This window comes from Callospermophilus lateralis, unplaced genomic scaffold (genome assembly GCF_048772815.1).
Source record: "Callospermophilus lateralis isolate mCalLat2 unplaced genomic scaffold, mCalLat2.hap1 Scaffold_120, whole genome shotgun sequence".
Taxonomy (NCBI): Eukaryota; Metazoa; Chordata; class Mammalia; order Rodentia; family Sciuridae; genus Callospermophilus; species Callospermophilus lateralis.
In genome coordinates, this window is record NW_027512320.1 from 1,941,411 (window position 1) to 1,962,963 (window position 21,553).

At 41.8% G+C, this 21,553-nt stretch overlaps 1 protein-coding gene across 1 annotated transcript in view; it reads left to right on the forward strand.

Annotated features, from left to right (window-relative positions):
• Window positions 1-8,466, forward strand: part of LOC143386718 (heparan sulfate glucosamine 3-O-sulfotransferase 3B1-like) — a 37,073-nt gene extending 28,607 nt beyond the window's left edge. The window contains exon 2 of the mRNA XM_076841604.2: window positions 7,878-8,466. Within this exon, the coding sequence (XP_076697719.2) occupies window positions 7,878-8,466 (589 nt within the window). The remainder of the gene's footprint in view (window positions 1-7,877) is intronic.
• The last annotated feature ends 13,087 nt before the right edge of the window (window positions 8,467-21,553 follow it).

Consider the following 21,553-nt stretch of genomic DNA (forward strand, 5'->3'; position numbering starts at 1 on the left):
CAATTCCTCTCACTTGGATTGGAAGACTGGACCAACCCCATTTCAATGTGGGTGTGCATCTTCTTCCCCCTGAAGTTCATTAACTTACATCATCGGTTTTGCGTAAATGTCTGGGCATCTGTTTGACTGTAGTGAGTTGGGTTACGCCCATTTCAATAATCTCCCCTTTTATTGTTGTGTAATTGACCAGTTCAAACAATAAGTTCAATTGCTGGACTCTGGGAGTGGGGGTGTCACCCAAGGAAAGGAAGAAGCAAAGAAAGAAAATCAGGGCAGCATTTGGAACTAGAAAATATCAGAATCAGAGGACTCTTTAGAACTTCTCTGATTCATTCTTATTCCCCTCTTCCTTAAGGCTTAAGGTTTGTTTTTAATAATCTGCTTTTAGCTGCAGCATGGAGGAGCCCCACCAAGACCTGGTAAACTCTGTGTTTCTGAAAGCCTTAGAAAAGCATTCCCAGGAAAACAGATCTAGCTTCTGGGCTGATTTCTCCAGTCCTGAGAGAGAGGGCCCAGACCAGTTTCTCTCTAAATGGAGGCTGGAATTTTAATCCTCAAATATGATTAGACCAGTCTCCTTACCCTCCCTGCCTCAAGATTATAACCATTTTTTTTTTACATTAAATCTTAGTTTCATAATTTTTTAAAAATATTTTTTAGTTGTAGATGGACATAACTTTATTTATTTATTTGTTTATATGCGGTGCTGAGGATGGAACCCAGTGCCTCACATGTGCTAGGCAAGCTCTCTACCACTGAGCCACACCCCAACCCAATCATGATATATATTTTTTCTTTTTCTTCCCCTTTCTGGGTGTTGGGGATTGAACTCAGAGCCTTATATGAACTAGGCAGGCAAGCACTGTACCACTGAGTTACACCCCCCACCCCAGTCCTTAAGGGATTTTTTAAAAAAATTGTTTTAAGTTGTAAATGGCCACAATATCTTTCTTTCATTTATTTTTATGTGGTGCTGAGGATCGAACCCAGTGCCTTGCATGGCTAGGCAAGCACTCTGCCACTGAACTACAACCCCAGCCCCTGGAATTTTTTTTTAAGAGAATTTAATTTAATTTTAATCCACAAGCTTTGACAAAGGCATAAATGAGATGATCTAATACTAGCATTACTCTTCACCTGTTTTTCTTTGTTCTGCTTCGGATGATGTGGTCTAACTTTTGGTGATGAAAGGGTAAGATGCAACTATTAGGATTTCTTTGTCGCGTGAGTAGACATGGGCTTATATCCTGCTTCTAGTTCCTTTGTCTTTTTTTTTCTTTTTGGCAGGACTAGGGCTTAAACTCAGGGACACTTTGCCATGGAGCTACATCCCCACCCTTTTTTTTTTTTTTTTTAATTAATTTTTATTGTAGGTTGTTCAAAACATTACATAGTTCTTGATATATCATATTTCACACCCCACCCTTTTTATTTTATCTCTAGACGCTTGCTAAGTTGCCCGTGCTGGCCTTGAATGTATGATCCTCCTGCCTCGGCCTCCCAAATCGCTGGGATTATAGATGTGCATCCCTGTGCACCCAATCATTTTGTTTTTCTGGTACCCTGATTGTGCTTGATAACCAACTGAGGTAAGCTTGTGTGCTTGTGCATCTGTATGTGTGTTTTGGGCAAGAAATATCCTTTTATTCTCTTTGTGTTAAACTTGATTGTGTGTTCTTGTGTCTGCCGTTTGTAGACCATAGGGCTTATGCTCTCATTTCTTTGTGATCTACTATTAGATGAGAGTGTGATCCTTCTCCAGCTTTAGTTCTGGGCCTTTGACTCAAAAAATAATTCCTGTATTAACTAACCAAGTTTTAGTTGTGTTCACAGTTTGGCCTCCATAATGCCCTCTGTGACCCACACAGTGTCTCCACTGACATGGGTACAAATATCAGTGGAATAAATGGCCAACCAGCAGATTCCCGGCCCCGCAGACTAATGGTTTCTAGTTCTGGCTGCACATTAGAATCATAAAAGACTCTGGTGTTGGGCCCCACTCACTGAGGGCCTGATTCATTGTGCCTGGGGTGGGGCCCAGGCCTCTACTTGTTGAAAGCACCTTAGGTGGTTTTAATACGCAACCAGAGTTGAGACCTTCTGTTCTAGACTGTGCACATGGCTTTCTTATAAGCATCATCAAACCAGTTGAAAGCCTGAAGGGCTTCCTCCAGACTCACCTGGCTGAGGATCCTGCCGTAGGTTTTTCCTGGAAGTTCACTATGCTTATTTTTTCTAGGCCTTGATGGTCTGCCTCACCCTTTAGGTTTAATGGAAGAAGGGCATCTTTTCTGCTTTCTGCCTCCCTGCATTCAGTGGTGGGCACGCATCTGCATAGTGTCTCCTAGGCTGTCCTAGGGGACTCTTCTCATGGTCTGTGAGCAATGTGTCCTCCTTAGTCTTGGACTGGAGATGCTGTTGTTCCCCATGAGCCAGTGGTATGTAACAGGTTTCTGTCCTTGCAAAGAGGCATCCCTTCTTCCCCCTCTGTGGCAAAGAGGTAATTATCCGGGCCCCATAAAAGGCAGTTAACAGTGGGACTATGTGAAACCAAGAGGTTTATTGTTTTGAAATATGATTCATATTTGAACAATTGAGATCAGTAGTGATCTGGTTAGCACTGAAATAGCTACTATTAAGATCCTAATCTATGAATCAGAGAAAAAAATGATACTGGTGTCTATTTAAAGAAAGAATAGGTGTGTAGGTCTACGTGCTCTTGGTCATACTGGGAAGAAAATAAAGAGGGCTGAGAGGGAGACTGTCCTGATGGATGGATGGAGCTGCATTGGAGAGCTGACTCTAAATTCCAGCTCTTTGACTTGTAGGCTCCAAAACAGTCACCCACTAACTATGCTCTAGCCTTAGTTCCCTCATTAGCCAATTGGGGATTAGTACGTACCTCAAAGGTTTTTTTGACAAAGGATTAAATCAGATAATGCATGTGAAAGTCTCTTTGCAAGCTCCAGAGTACTCTATAATTATTAGCTGTGACTATTCATTTGAGAAACTGGCTTTTTAAAAATGAGTAGCTCAATTAACCTTCATGGTGTGCTCTTCCCACAGTCCAGCCTGGGGCTGGAGCAGCTGCTGGGGTTGTAGGATGGGCAGAAGCAGGCTTGCCTGGGAGCCTTCGCCACATCCTTCACCACATCTCCTTTGTCAGCCACATCCTCATCCTTTCCCCTCTGAGCCACCGTTGAACTTGGTGAGGTCACTAAGCACGAGGACAAGGAAGTATGACCAGAGAAGGGGAAGAGGAGACAGTGGGCTCAGGAAGCAATGGAAAGGACTTTGCTCTGGGGTTTGCTGGTGGCTGTGGGGTGGGGGATGGGGAGAGAAGAGCAGTTCAAGCGGAAAATAGGTAACTGCTTGTAACTTCTTGAAGGTTCTGTGCCAGGGGCTTCTCAGGTCATGCCGTGTTCCCGACTTGGTGTGACATAGATTCTCTCCTTGACCAAACTTTCATCAGTCTACTGAACCTTCTTCTAGGCCCATCTGTGCATTATCTTGTAAAATCCAGTTTTAGCAAAGAACCCTGCTAAATTCTTTTATCGAGAACGCTCTCCCTCACCCCATCTGATCACCCTCCTTATCTGATTGACTCTTTATCCTCCACTGTCCCCCAGGTGGTGTCTGATTACCCTGGCCTGTCTCCTTACCCTGGATGTTTCCCCCTAGTTATTTGCAGTATACTGGTCCCCAACCCCACTCCTTGATCCTGCATTCCTACCCAGTGCCCATGCTGCATTTGAAATTGAGCCCCATTTCTCTCCCTGCACAACCAGGTTCCATTGTAGGACCCCATTGCTGGGCTCTGTTGCTGTGGTTTTTATTCTTATCATGATGGACTTGAATAAGTAGTGCCATCAAGTAATTATTTTTTTCTTTAACAGAAGGATCCCTAGGTATGTGCTGGGGAGATGTTGGGCTCCATCTGATCCCAATGCCCACTACAGATGAGCCCTTGAAAACCTGTGGAGAGGGCACAGGAGTCATTTGGTGATGGAGAAACCAGTTGTGTATCTTATTTCTCAACTGCTGCTTGTCGGTCTCCAGGCACATTGAGGGGAGAGCAGCCCCAGAGCCCCCATGTCCTGAAGCTGCCTGAGTATTTTCTGACACATGTAGACACATTCCAGACCACTGTGGAGGGAGGGGTCCTCTAGAGGTGATACTCCCGAATAGTCTGGGGTCCAGCAGGCAAGTTAGCCCAGTAGTTCTGCCCACAGCTCGGGGAGTCTTGTTTATGGGCTAATCTCCTATTTCCTTTTTACTAGTCCTATACTGGTCTCTTGTTCACAAAAGTTGTGCCATTTTGTTTGGTTACACCAGATCCTTCTGTAGAAATGTTAAGGCAATGCAGGCAGAGAGGTTCAGAGATGATCGTGGAGTCAAGGCAGGCTGAGAACAGGTTCTAGTATTCCTGTGTCTGGCTTCTCTGGGGAACCAAACCTCCCTGTTGGCTCCTCTGTGGGGGCAGAACCAATGAGGGACTGGTCCCCTCTGGGCAGGTCTTGCTTCCTTACAGCCTTGCCAGAATGCTGTTAGCGGGATACGTTGACCACAGTTTCCTAGTTTTCTACCAGGCTGGGTACCGAGGTTAACTTCTCTAGTTCTCTCCAAAACCCTAGAAGAGGGAAGCCATCCTTGGTCTCATTGTCCAGATGAGAAAACTGTGGTATGACCCGGATAAGTGACCCATCCAAGGATCACAGGCCTCAGTAAATGGTGGTACCAAGAGCCACAACTGGAGGCCAGACTGCAGAATCCATAAGGTCAGACAGATCTGCCCTTCTACAATCGCCCTGGGGAATTTGGGGGGTTGGATTTCTTTCAAAGCAAGGGGATAACATTTTAATTCTGAATATTAACCTCTCATAGACCCTCCAATTGAAGACAGCTTAGCATAGGGAAGAAACCTGGCCTTTATCTGGATTGACCTGCTTTATAGACACATGCAAAAGAAGTTAAGAGAAGGGACTCTTTAATCCTTGATCACATTAGCCTGATGACACTGCTTCATTAATCTAAGTGGCTAATAGGCAAAGTGGGTCAATCCAGCTTTAATATCCACCAGACATGGCCACAGAGCTGCGGCGACAGTCTCCCTTAAGGACAAAGTGCTCTTCTTCTGAACTCTCTCTTAGCAGTGTTCTGGAAGAAGGGACTCACCCTCTCCAGGGAAGTGCCCTTTCTGGCTCATGTGATAAACCGTTTATATCATTATTTTTATAAAATGTGCTCAAACTATAGTCTCAGTGGGTTAGGATGGCTTAAAGCTAGAAGTTTAGAATGTTCTACCGAGAAATAAATATTTGGTAAAAATGATGTGGAAATTCGGTGGGTTCTTTTTTCTTTTTCCACTCCAGGGTCCAGATGTGAGAATCAATCAGAAGTTTCTGTCCCATAGCTAAAAGGTGATTTTAGTTTGACCAAAAAAAAAAAAAATATTTCTTTAGTTTTTATTTATTTATTTATTTATTACCAGGGATTGAACCCAGGGGCTCTTAACACTGAGCCACATCTCCATTCATTTTTAATATTTTATTTAGAGATAGGGTCTTGCTGAGTTACTTTGCTCCTTGCTAAGTTGCTGAGGCTGGCTTTGAACTCACAATCCTCCTGCCTCAGCCATCCTGAGTCACTGGGATTGCAGGTGTGCACCACCGTGCCCAGCTTGTGACCAATATTTAATACCCAGTTAATTATTGCACTTAATTTTTTTGGTACACTTATTTTTTATATGGGACACATTGGCACACACACATTGATGTTTAATTTTGGCTCTACCACATCCATAAACAGGGTATTGAGCAACTTAATGATAATAACAGTACTGGCATCTGTTATTTACCAAGCAGATACCAGACATGGTAATGTATGTCAGATATATTTTAAGCATATTATTATTTAAATTTTATTAAACTCCCATGCAATAGGTGTTGTTATCTCCATCTTCACCAGTGAGGAAAAGAGGCCCAGAAAAGTTTAATCATTCAAGGTTACACAGCTTTAAGTGGCAGAGCCACGATTTGAACCTGGACAGTCTGACTTCCAAGCCCACATTCTTTAACTGTAAAGCTAAACCACTCCAGCTTGGCAATCCTCACTCACTTTTCTTTACAACTGGATGAGGTAGACAGAATTATTCCCATTTTGTATAATAGGATACCAGTGCTTAGAGAGATTAAGTAACTTGTCTCCTGATCACACAGCTAATAAGTGGTGGAGGGATTCAAACCCCAGCCCATTTATAAGGATGTACTCTTTTTTTTTTCTTTTTAAGAATTTAACCTTTATTTATTTGTTGTTATTTATTTGTTTTTATGTGATGCAGGCGCTCTACCACTGAGCCACAACCCCAGCCCTGACGTACTCTTAATCATTTATATTTCCAGATGGGACTTTCCAATACGCCAGATCACTTAACTGTACATTTTTTCAGCATATGTTTGGTAGACACCTGCTGTCATTCTAAGAACCATGTTAGATGGTAGGGAAATAACAGAGGAGGGGACCAGGTGTGCATACAGCCCCCACCTTCATGGAGCTTTTGAAGGCACACATCTGGATGTCTCTTGTCAGAAAAGAACATCTCACCCAGTGTTGTTCTTTCTTTCTCTCTATTCTCCTGTGGGTAAGAATCTGTCTTTTGATAGACACACGCTGGCATATGCACACATATGTATCCCACCTTCTGAGGTGTAGCAGAAACTTATGACATAGGATATGTGTCATTCTTCTCCCCATCCCAGGGTTTCCTGGTTCCTTTCTCCAATTCTCCCACCATATCCTTGCTCACTTTGAGCGTCTTCTTCCAGATTTACTTGAAAATGTTCTACAAAAAGAATAGCAGCATCCACAGACTCCTAAATTCTACATTCAGGACTTGAGTCTATCCATGGTTCACAGAAACCATTGCATAGTCACATAACAGCATTTCTGTAACAACAAAAATGTTGCAAACCATTATTTTATAAGATCAGCTATATTCATGTATCTTTTGACTTGCTGTCTTATAACCAGGGCCTGACACCAGTGATTTGTGCAATCAGTGTAATTGTGATTCCATGCCACAAAACTGCTTTATGGGCCAAATCCCATGGCCTATATCTCTGAACTGTTCCTTTACAGGTTGTATCAGTATTGTTTCCTGCTTGAGTTTGCTGTGATAGATCTCTTCCAAGTTTCTTTCTTTTCTTTTTTTTTTTCTTAAAGTGTTTTTTGGAAGTTTCTAGAATTGTGCCTAGGGGATTTTCTCATAGGTATTTGTATCAGCTTATACTTTCCTGATTTCACCTGATTTTTTGTTGCTGTTTTTGTTTTGCTGTTTTTTGAAGCAAAGGTATTTGTCCCCAGGCCATGGGTACAACCAGGCCTGATCCAGGGACCTTTGCTTTCCAAATAAAAACCAATGGAACATTTGCCTGGGCTTGGTGAAAGTGTTTTGTTGGGAACTCAAGGGTAAGGAAATTTCTGAGACGCAAGTGCTACTTTTTAGGAAAGGCACATCCAGAGGCCAAAGACTTTTTTTTTGTTGTTGTTTTGACATCAACTCTTTGGGGGCAATCTGAAACCTGGGTACCCTGAAAAATAAGGAACAGGTGACACCCTTAGAGGGATCTTAGAGTAAAACATACCTTGCATGAGAATGTCTTCCCATTTCAGGCAGATAGTATGTGGCTTCCAAACTTCCTATGGGGCATTGATGGACCTTTAGCTCTAAATGTTGCTTGCAGTTTGCATTTTTATGTCTCTGCCATCACCCCCTTTAATAAGAGATGGCCAGGATTGGAAGCGTTGATCTTGAGAGGTGGGGCTCAAGAGGTGTGCGCCACCTTCTGACCCTAGATTGCTCTGTTTGCTTTCCACAGGGACCTGATGCCCAGGACCCTGGACGGGCAGATCACCATGGAGAAGACGCCCAGCTACTTTGTCACGCGGGAGGCGCCCGCGCGCATCTCGGCCATGTCCAAGGACACCAAGCTCATCGTGGTGGTGCGCGACCCGGTGACCCGGGCCATCTCGGACTACACGCAGACGCTCTCCAAGCGGCCCGACATCCCCACCTTCGAGAACTTGACGTTCAAAAACAGGAGCGTGGGCCTCATCGACATGTCGTGGAGCGCCATCCAGATTGGCATCTACGCCAAGCACCTGGAGCACTGGCTGCGCCACTTCCCCATCGGCCAGATGCTCTTCGTGAGCGGCGAGCGGCTCATCAGCGACCCGGCCGGCGAGCTGGGCCGCGTGCAGGACTTCCTGGACCTCAAGCGCATCATCACGGACAAGCACTTGTACTTCAACAAGACCAAGGGCTTCCCCTGCCTGAAGAAGGCCGAGGGCAGCAGCAAACCCCACTGCCTGGGCAAGACCAAGGGCAGGACCCACCCCGAGATCGCCCCGGAGGTGGTGCAGAGGCTGCGCGAGTTCTACCGGCCCTTCAACTTGAAGTTCTACTAGATGACTGGGCACGACTTTGGCTGGGATGGAATGGACCCGGGCGGTGTCATTTAACCTTGTGGCTTATATTTTGAGAGAGAGAGATTATATGTATGTAAAATGTACAGAAATCTATTTTATAATAATTTATTTTTAATTCATAAGCAATTAATTCACTAAGCTGCCTAGCCACACTCTTTTTAGAGAGTTAGCTTCATGATCTGTTAACATTCCAAAGTGTTTAACTCTTGAGATTTTGTTCGAGTCCTCACAATTGATGGTGCTTCCATTTTTTTTCCTCCCCCACCTCTCCCCATTATATTTAAAAAGAAGAAAAGCACAACTTGAGATTTTTGTTGTTACGGGTATCCAGCCTTCAATGGCTGTCCCCTCGAGTCTTGGGTTTCACGGTCCAGCTTCTGCGACTCATCCTGCCCAGTGTACCTCCTAGGAGCGCTGAGTTGCCTCCATTCTGAAGGTCAGACCTCACCTAGCGGCTTCCAGCTTCCCTGGTTGATGTGGTTTTATTCCCAAGGATTCCAAAGCACTGCACTAGGGTGCCTCCCCACCTCCACTCAGCACAGGGGGAATCGCCACGCTGTATAGGGACATCATATCCTTTTACAGTCTGAATGACAGGGACCATTTACTTTAACTTTCGATGTTGAAGGCTGGCCCTGTGTCCCCTTCTGCCCCATTCCTTGGTCCATTAACCACCTTGAAGTGTATGCACATGCTAGCCCTTCTTTCCCAGGTCACATGTAGTGACATGCTTGGGTGCTGCTTTAAAAATAAAGATGATCTCTTCTAATCTGCATGAGAGTGCCCATGCTCCTTTCTCCAGGCAGATAGTTCTGCTGCGACACACCAAAGAATCCCACAGACTTTTGAAGCCACTGGCACAAACCCAGGGCCTGGGTGTCAAGACCCATGAAGGTCAAGTGTATCTCTCACTGTCAGACAAGGTGTGGCAAGGTACAGAACTGTCCAGTGTTGAATCATAGGTTCAAAACCACAATAGGGCAAAAAGATTCCAAAATGATAGGCAACCTGAGAGGAAAGAAATCCCTAGCACTGCAGCTTGATATCTCTTTGGAATTCTTAGCTCATCCCAGTATGACAACATGGTTTGAAGACAATGGCAAAACCGCAAGAATCCAGAGTGTCTTTTGTAAGGGCATATTGGGAAAGCTGGCTCCAAGTTGCCTGTGGATTCTTGAGCCTGACACTTGTTCAGCCATCCCTTGTTTTAGCCAGGTCTTGGCAGAAGGGTTGGGGCATTGTTAGTATGGTGTAAAAGGCTTTCTCTATAACTCTGTTTTGGCACAGTAGTTGCGGGGGGTCCTTTGTTATGACTAGCCAGTGGGTAACCATATAGCAATATCACATAACAACATATGTAGTTCCTCCTCAATTTCCTAAATCTAGAGTCCTTCTACCACAAAGGAATGGTTGTTATACTTACATTAAGGAATATGTAAGAAGACACTCACATTGTCAAAATGGTTTGATACTTACAAAGGATTTCTTTGTATATTTTATGGGATAACCTGCCAGATCCAGAAAAGCTGTATGAAAAGACAAAGGAATTTATCTTTGGAAATCGACCAGAGATGTCCCTGGGCTTTAAGTGACATCTTGATCATCTGGCTTTGTATTTGTCCACGAATTTTAGCCCAACTATAGCCTGCCTTTAGGGCGACCCCAGAATCATAGCATAATTCTGCACTCTTGCTGTTTGAGTGTGGAAAAACACCTGCATCAGGGTGCTAATTGGTTGTGCATTTTTCTGTTTGGAAGGCTCATTTGAAATCAAAGTGAGAACACTTCTTTTCAGTTACAGCATAACCTCTCTTGACCTTAAAGGCAGTATACAAGTCCTTCACCTAGTCCTGTCCCATCGGCCTTCTGGACACTCTTATGGTCTGACATGATTCACCATGGAGATGCAGAAAAGTTCAGAGAAAGGTATGCCACAAAACTGTACCAAAATATGTATGAACTTTTCCTTTCCCTTCGGGTTCCTGCCCTCTTTCCAAACAGGACGATTTTTAATTAAGTTGTTTATCCCCTGCTTTCAAATAAGAATGAAACAGGAAGTTTTCAGATAGGAGGGTCATTTAGTCATGAACACTGAAGTGGGTCAAAATTCTATTCTGGGTCATGTCCTTGAATCCAAACAGATGTCGATAATTAGTACTGATGAAGCAGGGCAAGTTTTTTTCTATGTGAGACAAATAAATCAAATGTCATATGCATCTCTTCCTAGGACTCTGATAGCTTGTAGTTCCTGGCTGATCCGGATGCAGCTTCTGCCCCCAGGTTACACCACATCACGTGATAGTTACTATAGACCTGCATGTCTTCTTCTTAGGGAAGTTAGGCAACACAGAAAATTAAGCCTTGGGTTTCTTCCTGTTCTGGCCATCTGCAAGGCCACCAAGCTTAACTTTTTAGCTGCTAGAAGAAAAAAATACCATTTCATGTTTAGGCAATTTGTCCCAGCATATGTTTGGTTTTCTTCCAATTTATAGAAAAAGCTCTGGTATTCATCCAAGTATTTTATTTCTCTCAGTTTTTTTTTCTCACTAAATAAAATAAAATAAAAAGGTTAACAAGAAGTTGGAGATTTTTAAAAATTATCTCTACCTTTCCAATGTTTTCTTTGAGTCGTTTGTGTACAGTAGTCTATTAACTTAAAAGGTGGTACCTGGAAAGATATTTTAGGTATAGGGATTATGGAATGAAGAGCAGAAATTGTCTTTTTCATGGGATTCTTTGGGGGAGTCATTTTGAGTGACATATAAATTTTAGACCTTTGGAGAACACAGTTGCAGGTCCTAGCAGGATATTCTCATAAGAAAGGAAAATGGAAGGTTCTAATAAATTAGAATGATTTTAGTAAGTATCTGAAATGCTGATTCAGAAGTCCATGTCATTTCCCTTCTGTTTTTCAGGAAGAATGGTTAATAAAACTTAAAGGTGTGGTTAGATTTTTTTTTTCAGTTTTGTAACATTAATTTATGACTGAGTTACATTCAGCCCAGTAATCTAAAAAAATACTGAGCAAATTCTAGCAGTATGTCTTCTATAACCTGGATGTTAGAATAGCCAATATGTACAAAAAAATTAAATCAAGTATTTTGTCCTATGTATAACACAAATTAATTTTACACAGAGAAAGATGTTTCTAGGAAAATGAAATTCTGGTAATTCATACTATTTCTTTGTATGAACAAATAAAATATATTTTACCAACTTGTGGGTACTTTTATGTTTTATAATGGGTTGAAGATGGAAAAGGTACAATATTTTATTCAATAACTGATCACACATGTGCATGTATACACGTACACACACAAAGTAATTCTCAGGAAGGTTTATTTTTTTTTTCCAGATTATAAAGGGCTCAATTCAATAGCCAATTAATCCTCAAGTACTTGGGATGAATTTTTTTTCTTTTTTTTGCAAATGGCTCTGAACATAAGATACGTTAAGAGGAGCCCTAAACCCTGGAGGAGATTAAACCTAGCCCCTCATCCCCCAAGTAATGTCTGTTACATTGGATTCCAAGAAGATGAAAGCGACTGTGTGTCAAGTTTTTCAGAGCCAAATATTCAGGCCAAGATGGATGCATGTAGGCAGCCAAATGTCACACAACAGGTGTGATATGAGCAAGTACACAAGGCTGGATGGCACTGTATAATAGCATCTGCAGTGTTCTCCTCTTGTATGGAGATCCTCTGTGAGGTCGAGACAGAGAGGGATCTGAACAAGACAATCTGTATCTTGAGTTGATCTCTTAACAACCTTCTGTTTTCTTTTGATACATCACCTGTACACATGTATGATTATTATTGACTACTTTAGATGTTTGCTTCACTTTTTTTTTTTTTTTTTTTTTTTTGGTACCAGGGATTGAAGCCAGGGGCGCTTAACCACTGAGACATATCCCCAGCTCTTTATAGTTTTTATTTTGAGTCAAGGGTCTCATTGAGTTGCTTAGAGCCTCACTAAGTTGCCGGGGCTGGCTGTGAACTCACAATCCTCCTGCCTCAGCCTCTTGAGCCGCTGGGATTGCAGGTGTGTGCCATCATGCCCAGCTCTGTTGTCTGTAGCAGCCTCAAACATCTTGTGTTGATGGCATCTCTTGATTGCATCAAAAGGACACATCTAGAGATTCACAACCACCACCTAGGTTTGTGCAAGTAACCCTAGGATACTTACATAACAATAAAATCATATAACCAGTCATGGCTCAAAAACTTTTCCTGTCACTAATTGACACAAGTATGATAGTTAATTGGAGCATTGCTCATTTTTTTTTCTTTTTTTTTTTTTTTGGTGTGGGGGTGGTACTGGGGATTGAACCCAGAAGTACTCTACCTCTGTGTTACATCCTTAGTTCATTTTTTTTAAAAATGGTTTTGAAGGGGCTGAGGATGTGGCTTGGTGGTAAAGTGCTTGCCTAACATGTGCAAGGCCCTGGGTTCAATCCCTAGCACCATCCAAAAAAAAAACCCAGTTAATTATAAAAAATGAAAAAATGAGTCTGTGAGACAGGGCTTACTAAATTGTTGGAGTTGACCTTGAATTTGTGATCCTCCTCCCTCAGCTCCTCAAGTGGCTGGGATTACAGGCATGCAATCTAAATCAGGTTCTCCTCTTATATCAGTCCAGAATATTCAATCCCCTTCCTTGAGAGCACTTGCCACGTTTAGTAGTTACATATGTATTCGTGTGTTTGATTTACTTTTTGCAGCCATCCTCTACAATCTGCACGATAAAAATTATCATAGTTCCTTTTAATGAACCTGGTATTTTTGTTGGAACCTAAGAATTACGTAATTATCTGTTGAATGAAGAATAAGGGGTTTGGATTTTAACCTGAGGGCAAAAGGATAAAGAGTTTTAAACAGATGAGTGACAAGATAGTTTCAAATGGAGGGAAATAAAGTGATATTTTAAAAGCTATTTTAAAAATGGGGTATAGTATGTCTTAAGAGTTTTTCTTACGGTTTTGAAACAGTAAGGATCTTGGATTTTGAAAAGAGAAGGCTTTGGGCTTAAGTCTGGGTGAGAAAGGATGAGACGAAAGTTAAAAGTGTACGTACTGGGGACTGGGTATGTAGCTCAGTGAGTGGCATTGGCCTAGGTTGCATGAGGGCCTGTGTTTCATCCCCAGAACTGCAAGGTTCAGGGAAGAAGTATATGTACTAAAAAATAGGTAAAACATGACTTCCTTGGGGAGAGGAAAAGTAAATGAAGGGATTTAAATGTTCTTGAAGTGATAGTGGTAGGCCTTCAGGGAGACCTAGAGAAAAAGACAAGGAGACAAAGTTGGTTTCGAGAGTGTTCTCTGGGGATGGCCAGGTCTCAATGGGAAAACAGGAATGTTCCCTATGGAGGAGCGGGGAGTGCTCAGGATATGTATCAGTTTCTGATAGCTGCTTTAACAAAATATCTCAAATTGGGCAGCATACAACAATATAAATTTATTGTCTCATAGTTTTGAAAGCCAGATATCTGAAATCCAGGTGTTGGCAGGGACACGGTACCCCCAAAGCTCCTAGAATCCCTCATTACTTTTTCTAGCTTCTAGGATCCTCAGGCATTCATTGACTTATGGCATAAAGATTTCATTCTTGGCCTTTGCCTTCCTATGTCTTCTTCCATCCATTCTGGTCACATGACATTCTCTTCCCTGTATGGGCCTGGATCCAAATTTTCCATTTTTTTTATAAGGACATCAAAAGGACACATCCTTTTGAAATTCAGTCAAATAAGAATAAAGCAGAGCTGGGCATGATGGTATACACCTGCAATCCCAGCAGCTCAAGAGGCTGAGGCAGGAGGATTGTGAGTTCAAAGCCAGCATCAAGACAGATTGGGGGCTGGGAATGTGGCTCAAGCGGTAGCGTGCTCGCCTGGCATGCGTGCAACCCATGTTTGATCCCTCAGCACCACATACAAACAAAGATGTTGTGTCCGCCGAAAACTAAAAAATAAATATTAAAAAAATCTCTCTCTCTCTCTTAAAAAAAAAAAATCCAGATTGGATGTGGGTTCATCTTAATGACCTCATCTTAATTTGATCACATCTGCAACATAAGCAGTTATTTGGAGATGCCCCAAATGCCTTCCCATGTGCAACCCCAAAGCATTTCTGAACTGCTGCAGGCATTGAGACCCTTTAGAAAGGGCCTACCAGAGACCTCAGCTCTGCCCATGGGAACGAAGGGAGGTCTTGGAGAATTGTGTGAGAGGAAAGTGAAACACCACAAGGGACCCTGAGGAGATGCTAACCTCCAAAGGGAAAGATAAGCATGGAGATCCTGCGGTTATGTCCTAGTTGTTTTATTTGGCTATGAAAGACAAGCAGGAACTGGAAAGGCTGTGGAACTTGGGAGAAGCTCAAGTTACAAGCAGATTAGCACTTGAGGCAGATGATGGTAGCTGGTGTGAAGAATGGACCGAAGAGTTGGGAGGAGAGGCAAAGGGGTCCCTCAGAGACCGAACCAGATGAGGGGTGATGGCAAGCAGGATACGGAAGTGGGTTGGAGATGGAGGAAAGTCCATGGATTTGGGAACCACAGAGAGCACACACTGAAGGAACTAGGGGACAAAGAGGCACCAAGGAGGACAAACAGGTTTATGACTTAATCCCCTGGGTGGATATTGAGGCTAAAGGTTAGGAAAGGAACAAGGAGGAAGCTGTTGTGGCAGAAACACAGACATTAAGAGTAAGAGGGGTGGTGGTCAGGGTAGGGGTTCGATCTGATGACTATCCCCGGCTTTTCCAGTTTTCTTGCTTTTCCAAATGTCCCAATGTGGGTACCATCTGATAGTATGAGCTTCTTAGGTGTCTGGGAACCTGGAGGTTCAGGTGTACTGTTGGGAGCTAGAGAAAATCAGCCTAGTGTGATTTGTTTTTTAGTTTTAAAAATAATTGGAGGTCATATTTCCTCTCCAATTAAAGACTACCCTGGACTCTAATCATCTGGGGATCTGTGTTAGGCAGCTTTCCATTCCTATAACAAAATACCTGAAATGATCAACTTTTAAAGATGAAAGGTTCGTTTTGGTTCACAGTTTCAAATCATGATCAATCGATCCCATTTGCTCTTGGACCTGTGGTGAGGCAGCACAGCATGGTGGCAGTGTGTGGCAGAGCAAAACCTGTTGACTTACAGCTGGGATACAGAAGACCAAGAGACCAGCATCCCACAGTTTCCTTTCAAGATAAATGCCCCCTCCCTACATAAAACCTCCTATTAGCCCCCATATCATAACCTCCCCACTCTGCCCCATATCATAAAATCTTCCACTAGGACCCATATCTACTACCACTTCCCAATAGGGCCAAGCTGGGGACCAAGCCTTGAACACATGGGCCTTCAGGACACAGTCCAGATCTGGACTAATAGAATGCCCTCAAGACCTGGAAAATGCACAGAGTTCTGATCTCTGGTCTTCTCTAACCCTGGGCTTGAGCCCAGTTCTGAATGGCCAACTGGTACTGCAGAATGATCATCCTGCTGCCCATCAGTCATGTGCATCCCGGGCCACGTGCCCCCCACCCAGTGCTTCTCTGGGGGGGGTATTTACTCCATGAGGGCTGGTGAGGCCCTACCCCCATGGCACTGGGGGACTGGCTTCCAGCCAGGGAGCTTCCCCAATCCCCCCCCCCATGAGCCCCTCCACATCTCTCACTTTTGCTTTTTACCTCCCACCACTAAGGGGGCTGTGGGGAGTGCTGTGAACAGGAAGGTCACAGCTGCCCAGGTGTGATGATAGGATGCAAATGTGAAGCAACCTATATGCCTTCAAAGGTGGAAGGTGCTAAACCAGGATCTCAGTTCCTATTCGGAAGCATTTCAATCTTTCCCAAGTGGGCACTTTTGATGGACTCTCCCTTTACCCTTTATCAATTACAGCCCAGCTCAAATGCTACTTCTTTTTAGATTCATTTTGGAATATTAAAGTATACAACACTTGTTTTTATAACATCTGCTGCAGGTTTTCCCTGTACTGTACTTTTTTAGCCTTTTGTGATTGTATTAGTCAAAGTTCACCAGCAAATACAAGAATCAGTTGTGTGTTATATAAATACATTTATCCGTATGCAGATCTGTATATAGATCTGCATATATAGAAATGCACCTCTTTTATAGATCCACAAACATCCATCCCTCAGTATCCATGAGGGCTTCGTTCCAGTTCAGTTCACTTTGTGGATTCCAAAATCTGTGCATGTACAAGTCCCTTCTATAAAATGGTATATTATTTGTATTTAACCTAGGCGTATCCTCCCATATGCTTTAAATCATCTCGAGGTTAATTAGAATATTTAATACACTGTAAATGCTATTTTAACAGTGGAACTGTATTGTTTGGGGAATAATGACAAGAAAAACATCTGTCCATGTTCAGTACAGATTTAATTTTCTAAAAATACTTTAAATCTGCAGTTGTTTGAATCCTGTGAAAATCTGTGGGTAGAAAGGGCTGACTATATATAGAAAGAGATTTATTATAAAGTATTGACTCACGTGAGTCTGGAGGCTGAGAAATCCTACCATCCGCCATCTGTAAGCTGCAAGCCCAGGAAGGTTACTGTGTTTACACTTACAGCTTAAACTTGAAGGTCCAAGAATTCCCAGTTTGAGTTACACCCAATTGGATGTAAATCACGTGAGAGCAAGGACCTTATTTTGCTCAGTGCTGGATACTTAGAACCTACACAGTACCTGGAACATAGTAGGCCCTTAAGGTTTGTGCTATGTGTTTGAATGTTTACTGGACTATTCCGGGTCATTTGAGGTGTTCCCTTCTCTGCTAGGAGATTATCAGCTTCTCCATGCAGACATTCAACACCAACAATGACAGTGACTATAGTTACAGAGGGCTTCCTCTGGATTAGACAGTGTGCTGAACTCACGTGTCATCTTATTTAATGATCCAAAATTCTCACCAGGGAAGCAGTCTTATTGTCCCCATTTATGGAGACAGATGCCATCGCTCAGAAAAGCTAAGTCACTTGCCCAAGGTCACACAGTAAGAAGGCATGATTCAGAGCCATGATGGAGAGCCCTGGCCAGATTCTTACTCCCCAAACCACAGATTCCCACATATCTGTTCATAGATGTGTTCAGCGGATCAACCATGGTTCTGGCATTAAAAAAAAAAAATCATTTTGCCAATCTTAAAGAAATCAGAGATTTTTTACAGGACTGTGTAGAGTCCTTATTACCATATTATAGGCAAACTGAAGTCTGAGATTGGCAAAGTAGATACCTAAAGGGGTTACCCTATTTCCAGGGAGCTGAGCGAGGATGTAGATGTCAGGCGAATTCTGAAGTCTATATTCTTTCGAGTAAGATCCTTTGCCTCAACTTTAAAAAAATATTTTTAATAGAGGTCTTTTACTGCATAATTATAATGCCACAAATTGCTTTTATAATCTGGGATCCAGTTTCTGTAGCTGGATTACTTTAAGATCTTACTATCAGCCTGCTAAGCTGTCTTTTTCAGAGACTTAGAGACACCCCAAAATGTTCTGACATGCTTGCTTTTAACTGTTGTGACTTGCTGAATCAAAGAAGCTGGAGTTAAAACAAGGTCACTGTCATTTCCTGAAAGGTTAATCATCTTTTTCTCCCTCCTTTCCCTCATATATACTGAGGATTTAACCCAGGGCTTATGTTTGCTAAACAAGCACTCTGCCACTGAGCTACCTTCTCAGCCCTTTTAATTTTCATTCAGAGACAGAGGTCTTGCTAAGTGGCAGAGACTGATCTCTAATTTGTGATCCTTCTCTCTCAGCTTTTATGAGTAAGTGGGATTACAGGCCTGCACCACCATGCCTTTCAGATTAACAATCTTTCTGGGTTTGAGATACCAAACAAGCAACACCTGGCTCATCCAAACCCTGTGGATGTATTTTATTATCAAAGAAATTTGAGATTCCAACAAGAGACCCGTTCTCCCCAATAACAAAGTGGGTGGGGAAATGTGTGCATACAGATTTCATCTTGTAACCCAAGCCCAGAGCGGCACCCAGATTTGCCTTCTGTACATGATTCCAGGTAGTGCAAACATAAGGCAGTTCTTTTCTATTTACCCACCATTTGTTAACCCTCAGAGCCTCTTTTTTTTCTTTTCAAGGATACCGAGTTGTCCATGGATGTGATTGAAGTCCCTCTGCAGGGTTCCCTGCTGGACCTTGGCAATGGCTGAACCCTTCAGAGTGATGTCAACATTCTCTGGAATGCCAAAGGTCTGAGATTGGTTTGCTGAGATTGCCGAGATTAGTCTTCATGCCTGCAGCGGATGCTGCAGAGCATGTCTCTGCCTCAACTTTTAAAGCAAATGTGGACCATGTATTCCTGGGGCCAGGTGTCCAGTCCTCAGGTGACCTGCTCCTTTGTGGGCGGTTCACCTGTTCCTGTGCCCCATTCCATTCTCCCTGGGTCTTGTGGGCTGTGCTGCTACTTTGTGCAGCAATACTGTGATTATGAAACCCGTTCCAACTCTTTACAAGCCGTAGACATCTTTTCATGTTGCCTGGTGTTCTGTGAATGGACTAGAAGGTATTATGTAGAAGATGAAAATAAACAAGTCTCTGAAAAAATAAATTGTGATCGGAAGAGTTTGTAAAAATTCCAATTATCATCATCTCAATCATCCCCAGTTCCAAAGTTGGTGAAATAACATTTCAAGATGTCATCAGAAACTTGGCCTGGCTACACAGTGATTGAACTGGAAGGCCTGACAGATGGAGTACTTAGCTTGGAATTTATGAATCCAAAGCTTTAAAACTTAACCCAAGAAAGTTTTTTTTTTTTTAAGTACTTCTATTTCCACCTAATTAAGGACTGTCATACAATCATGATTTATTTACAGCTATCCTTCATGTATAAAGTAGAATGATCCAAGTTTAAAAAAAAAGCCTAATGATTTTTGTGCATTAATTCAATCAAGGGCATTTCTAAAAATAATATCTTTTCCTTCTGGATAAAAAAAATAATATCTACTCATGATATGAAGTTTAGGAATTACAAAAAAATATAATGAAAATATAAAACCACTGATTCCTACTACCTGGAAATAATCATGCTGAACACAGTAATATTTTCTTCTTCTTTTTTTGCATGTATAATTGTATATATATATTTACATGTGAACATTATTAAACTGGAAAAATATAGTTTTGGATTCTGTTTCATTTATCATTTAACCTTACATTGTGAATCATTATCCTTTATTGATACACATTCTTAGAAAACTTAATTTTTGTTTTGACTTTGAGATAGTTCATGTTATGGATGTCTCATAACTTGTTTCATCTTTTCCATGTTATTGGAAATTCTAGATGTTCCCGTATTAAAACCAAGTTTTAAAGAAAACCTTGTAGTTCTATTTTGGGTTATTTTCTTAGTCTAAATATAAATAAAATCAGTAGCATGAATACAGATTCTAAGTTTGTCACCTCCATGGAGAATTCGAGTAATGGTGTTCTGTTCTGTAGCAATAATTATAGGGGGAGAAATGGTATTCTATAATATCAAGTTTAAAAAAGTAGAATGCAAAATTGTATTTTCATGGCTATCTCAATTATTTAAACACATAGGAAATTTTGGATGGTTATGTCGGTGATTGCCTCTGAGTGGTAAATTGTCTTTCTTACTACATTAGATTTAAACTTTTAAATAATAAGGATTCCTGCGGTCAGTCTTTCTGACCCAGTCCCTACATTATACTTTATATGCCACCATGATACACGAGTCTCACCTCTATCGGTGCATCCCACCAGCTTCTTTGATTTTTAATTTTAATTTTTACATTTTCATTTTTAATTTACTCTTTTGTTTGCTCTTTTGAGTTTTTTTAAATCAAACTAATACATGCCAATTAATGCTTTGAGACTTATAACCCAAATGGCATTGCCCTCTACCACCTTCTCCCTTCCTTCTCAGAAACATTTAGTTTCAGCACATTTTTTTTGTGTGTGTGTGAATTGTTTTACATTTCAAATCCTTTAAGTTCTTTCGATGACAAATGACCCTGAGATCCCATTTTATCAGAGTGAACACAAATTACTGCTGAAGTCTCAACGGATTCTTAACATTATTCATGTCAAAAAAAAATTTTCAAGGTAAATTAAAATGAGCTTTTCTCAAGCTGAGTGGACGGCCAAGATCAGGTCAATCCATGATTAAGCACCATTTAACCTTAAAGAGAAAAAAGCACAGCGTTGTGTGTGATTCCGTCAAAGACTCGAAGCAATGCTACCTTTTAAAATGTCTTAACGAATACATTTATTCGGGAGATATGTTTGACCAACCGTATTCTGGACAATGGTTGTAGAACAATGGAGAAACTCTGTATGCAAAGGAGAGAGATCGCATAGTGAGGTCAGAAGCAAGACGGATTCAGGGACCCTGCTCAGCCTTCTGTGCAAGCCCACTTCTCATGAGAACTAACTGGGTTTCCATGAGAACTACATTAATCCTTTCTGATGGCACCCCCTGATGACCTAACACCCTTCATTCTGAAAGAACCCCACTGCCTCAACAACCCACGTTGGGGACCAAGCTTCCCGAATGGGAAATTTTCAGGGACACACTCAAAACCTATCTACCCCATAGCAGCTACAATGGAATATCCTTCAGCCTTGAAAAGGAAGGAAATTTTAAATCATGTTGTCACACAGAGGGAACTTGATGACATTATAAAAACATGCTCAGTGTTTTCCCAACACTTTGATCAGAGAATCCTTTTCCTATCTGTGTGGAGTATTTTGAAGTTTTAGGATCCTATTCAGGTAAGTCTCAGTATGGTATAGTAACAGATAATTTCTCAAAGATTTTTTTTTTAATGCTACAAAGTTTTGGGGGGATCTAAACTGAAAATTTGAACACTCTCCAGGTGGTTGCAACAAGAAGAAAAACAATAACGCCTAATATTAAGTGAGTCCATACTTTCTAGCACTTGTTAAAGAGATAATTTTATTCATCTTCATTTTTCAGATGAGTGAATGGGGGCTTTAAACATTTATTAATTTCTCCAAATCATTTAGCTGGTAATTAGTAGCATCAGGATTTTT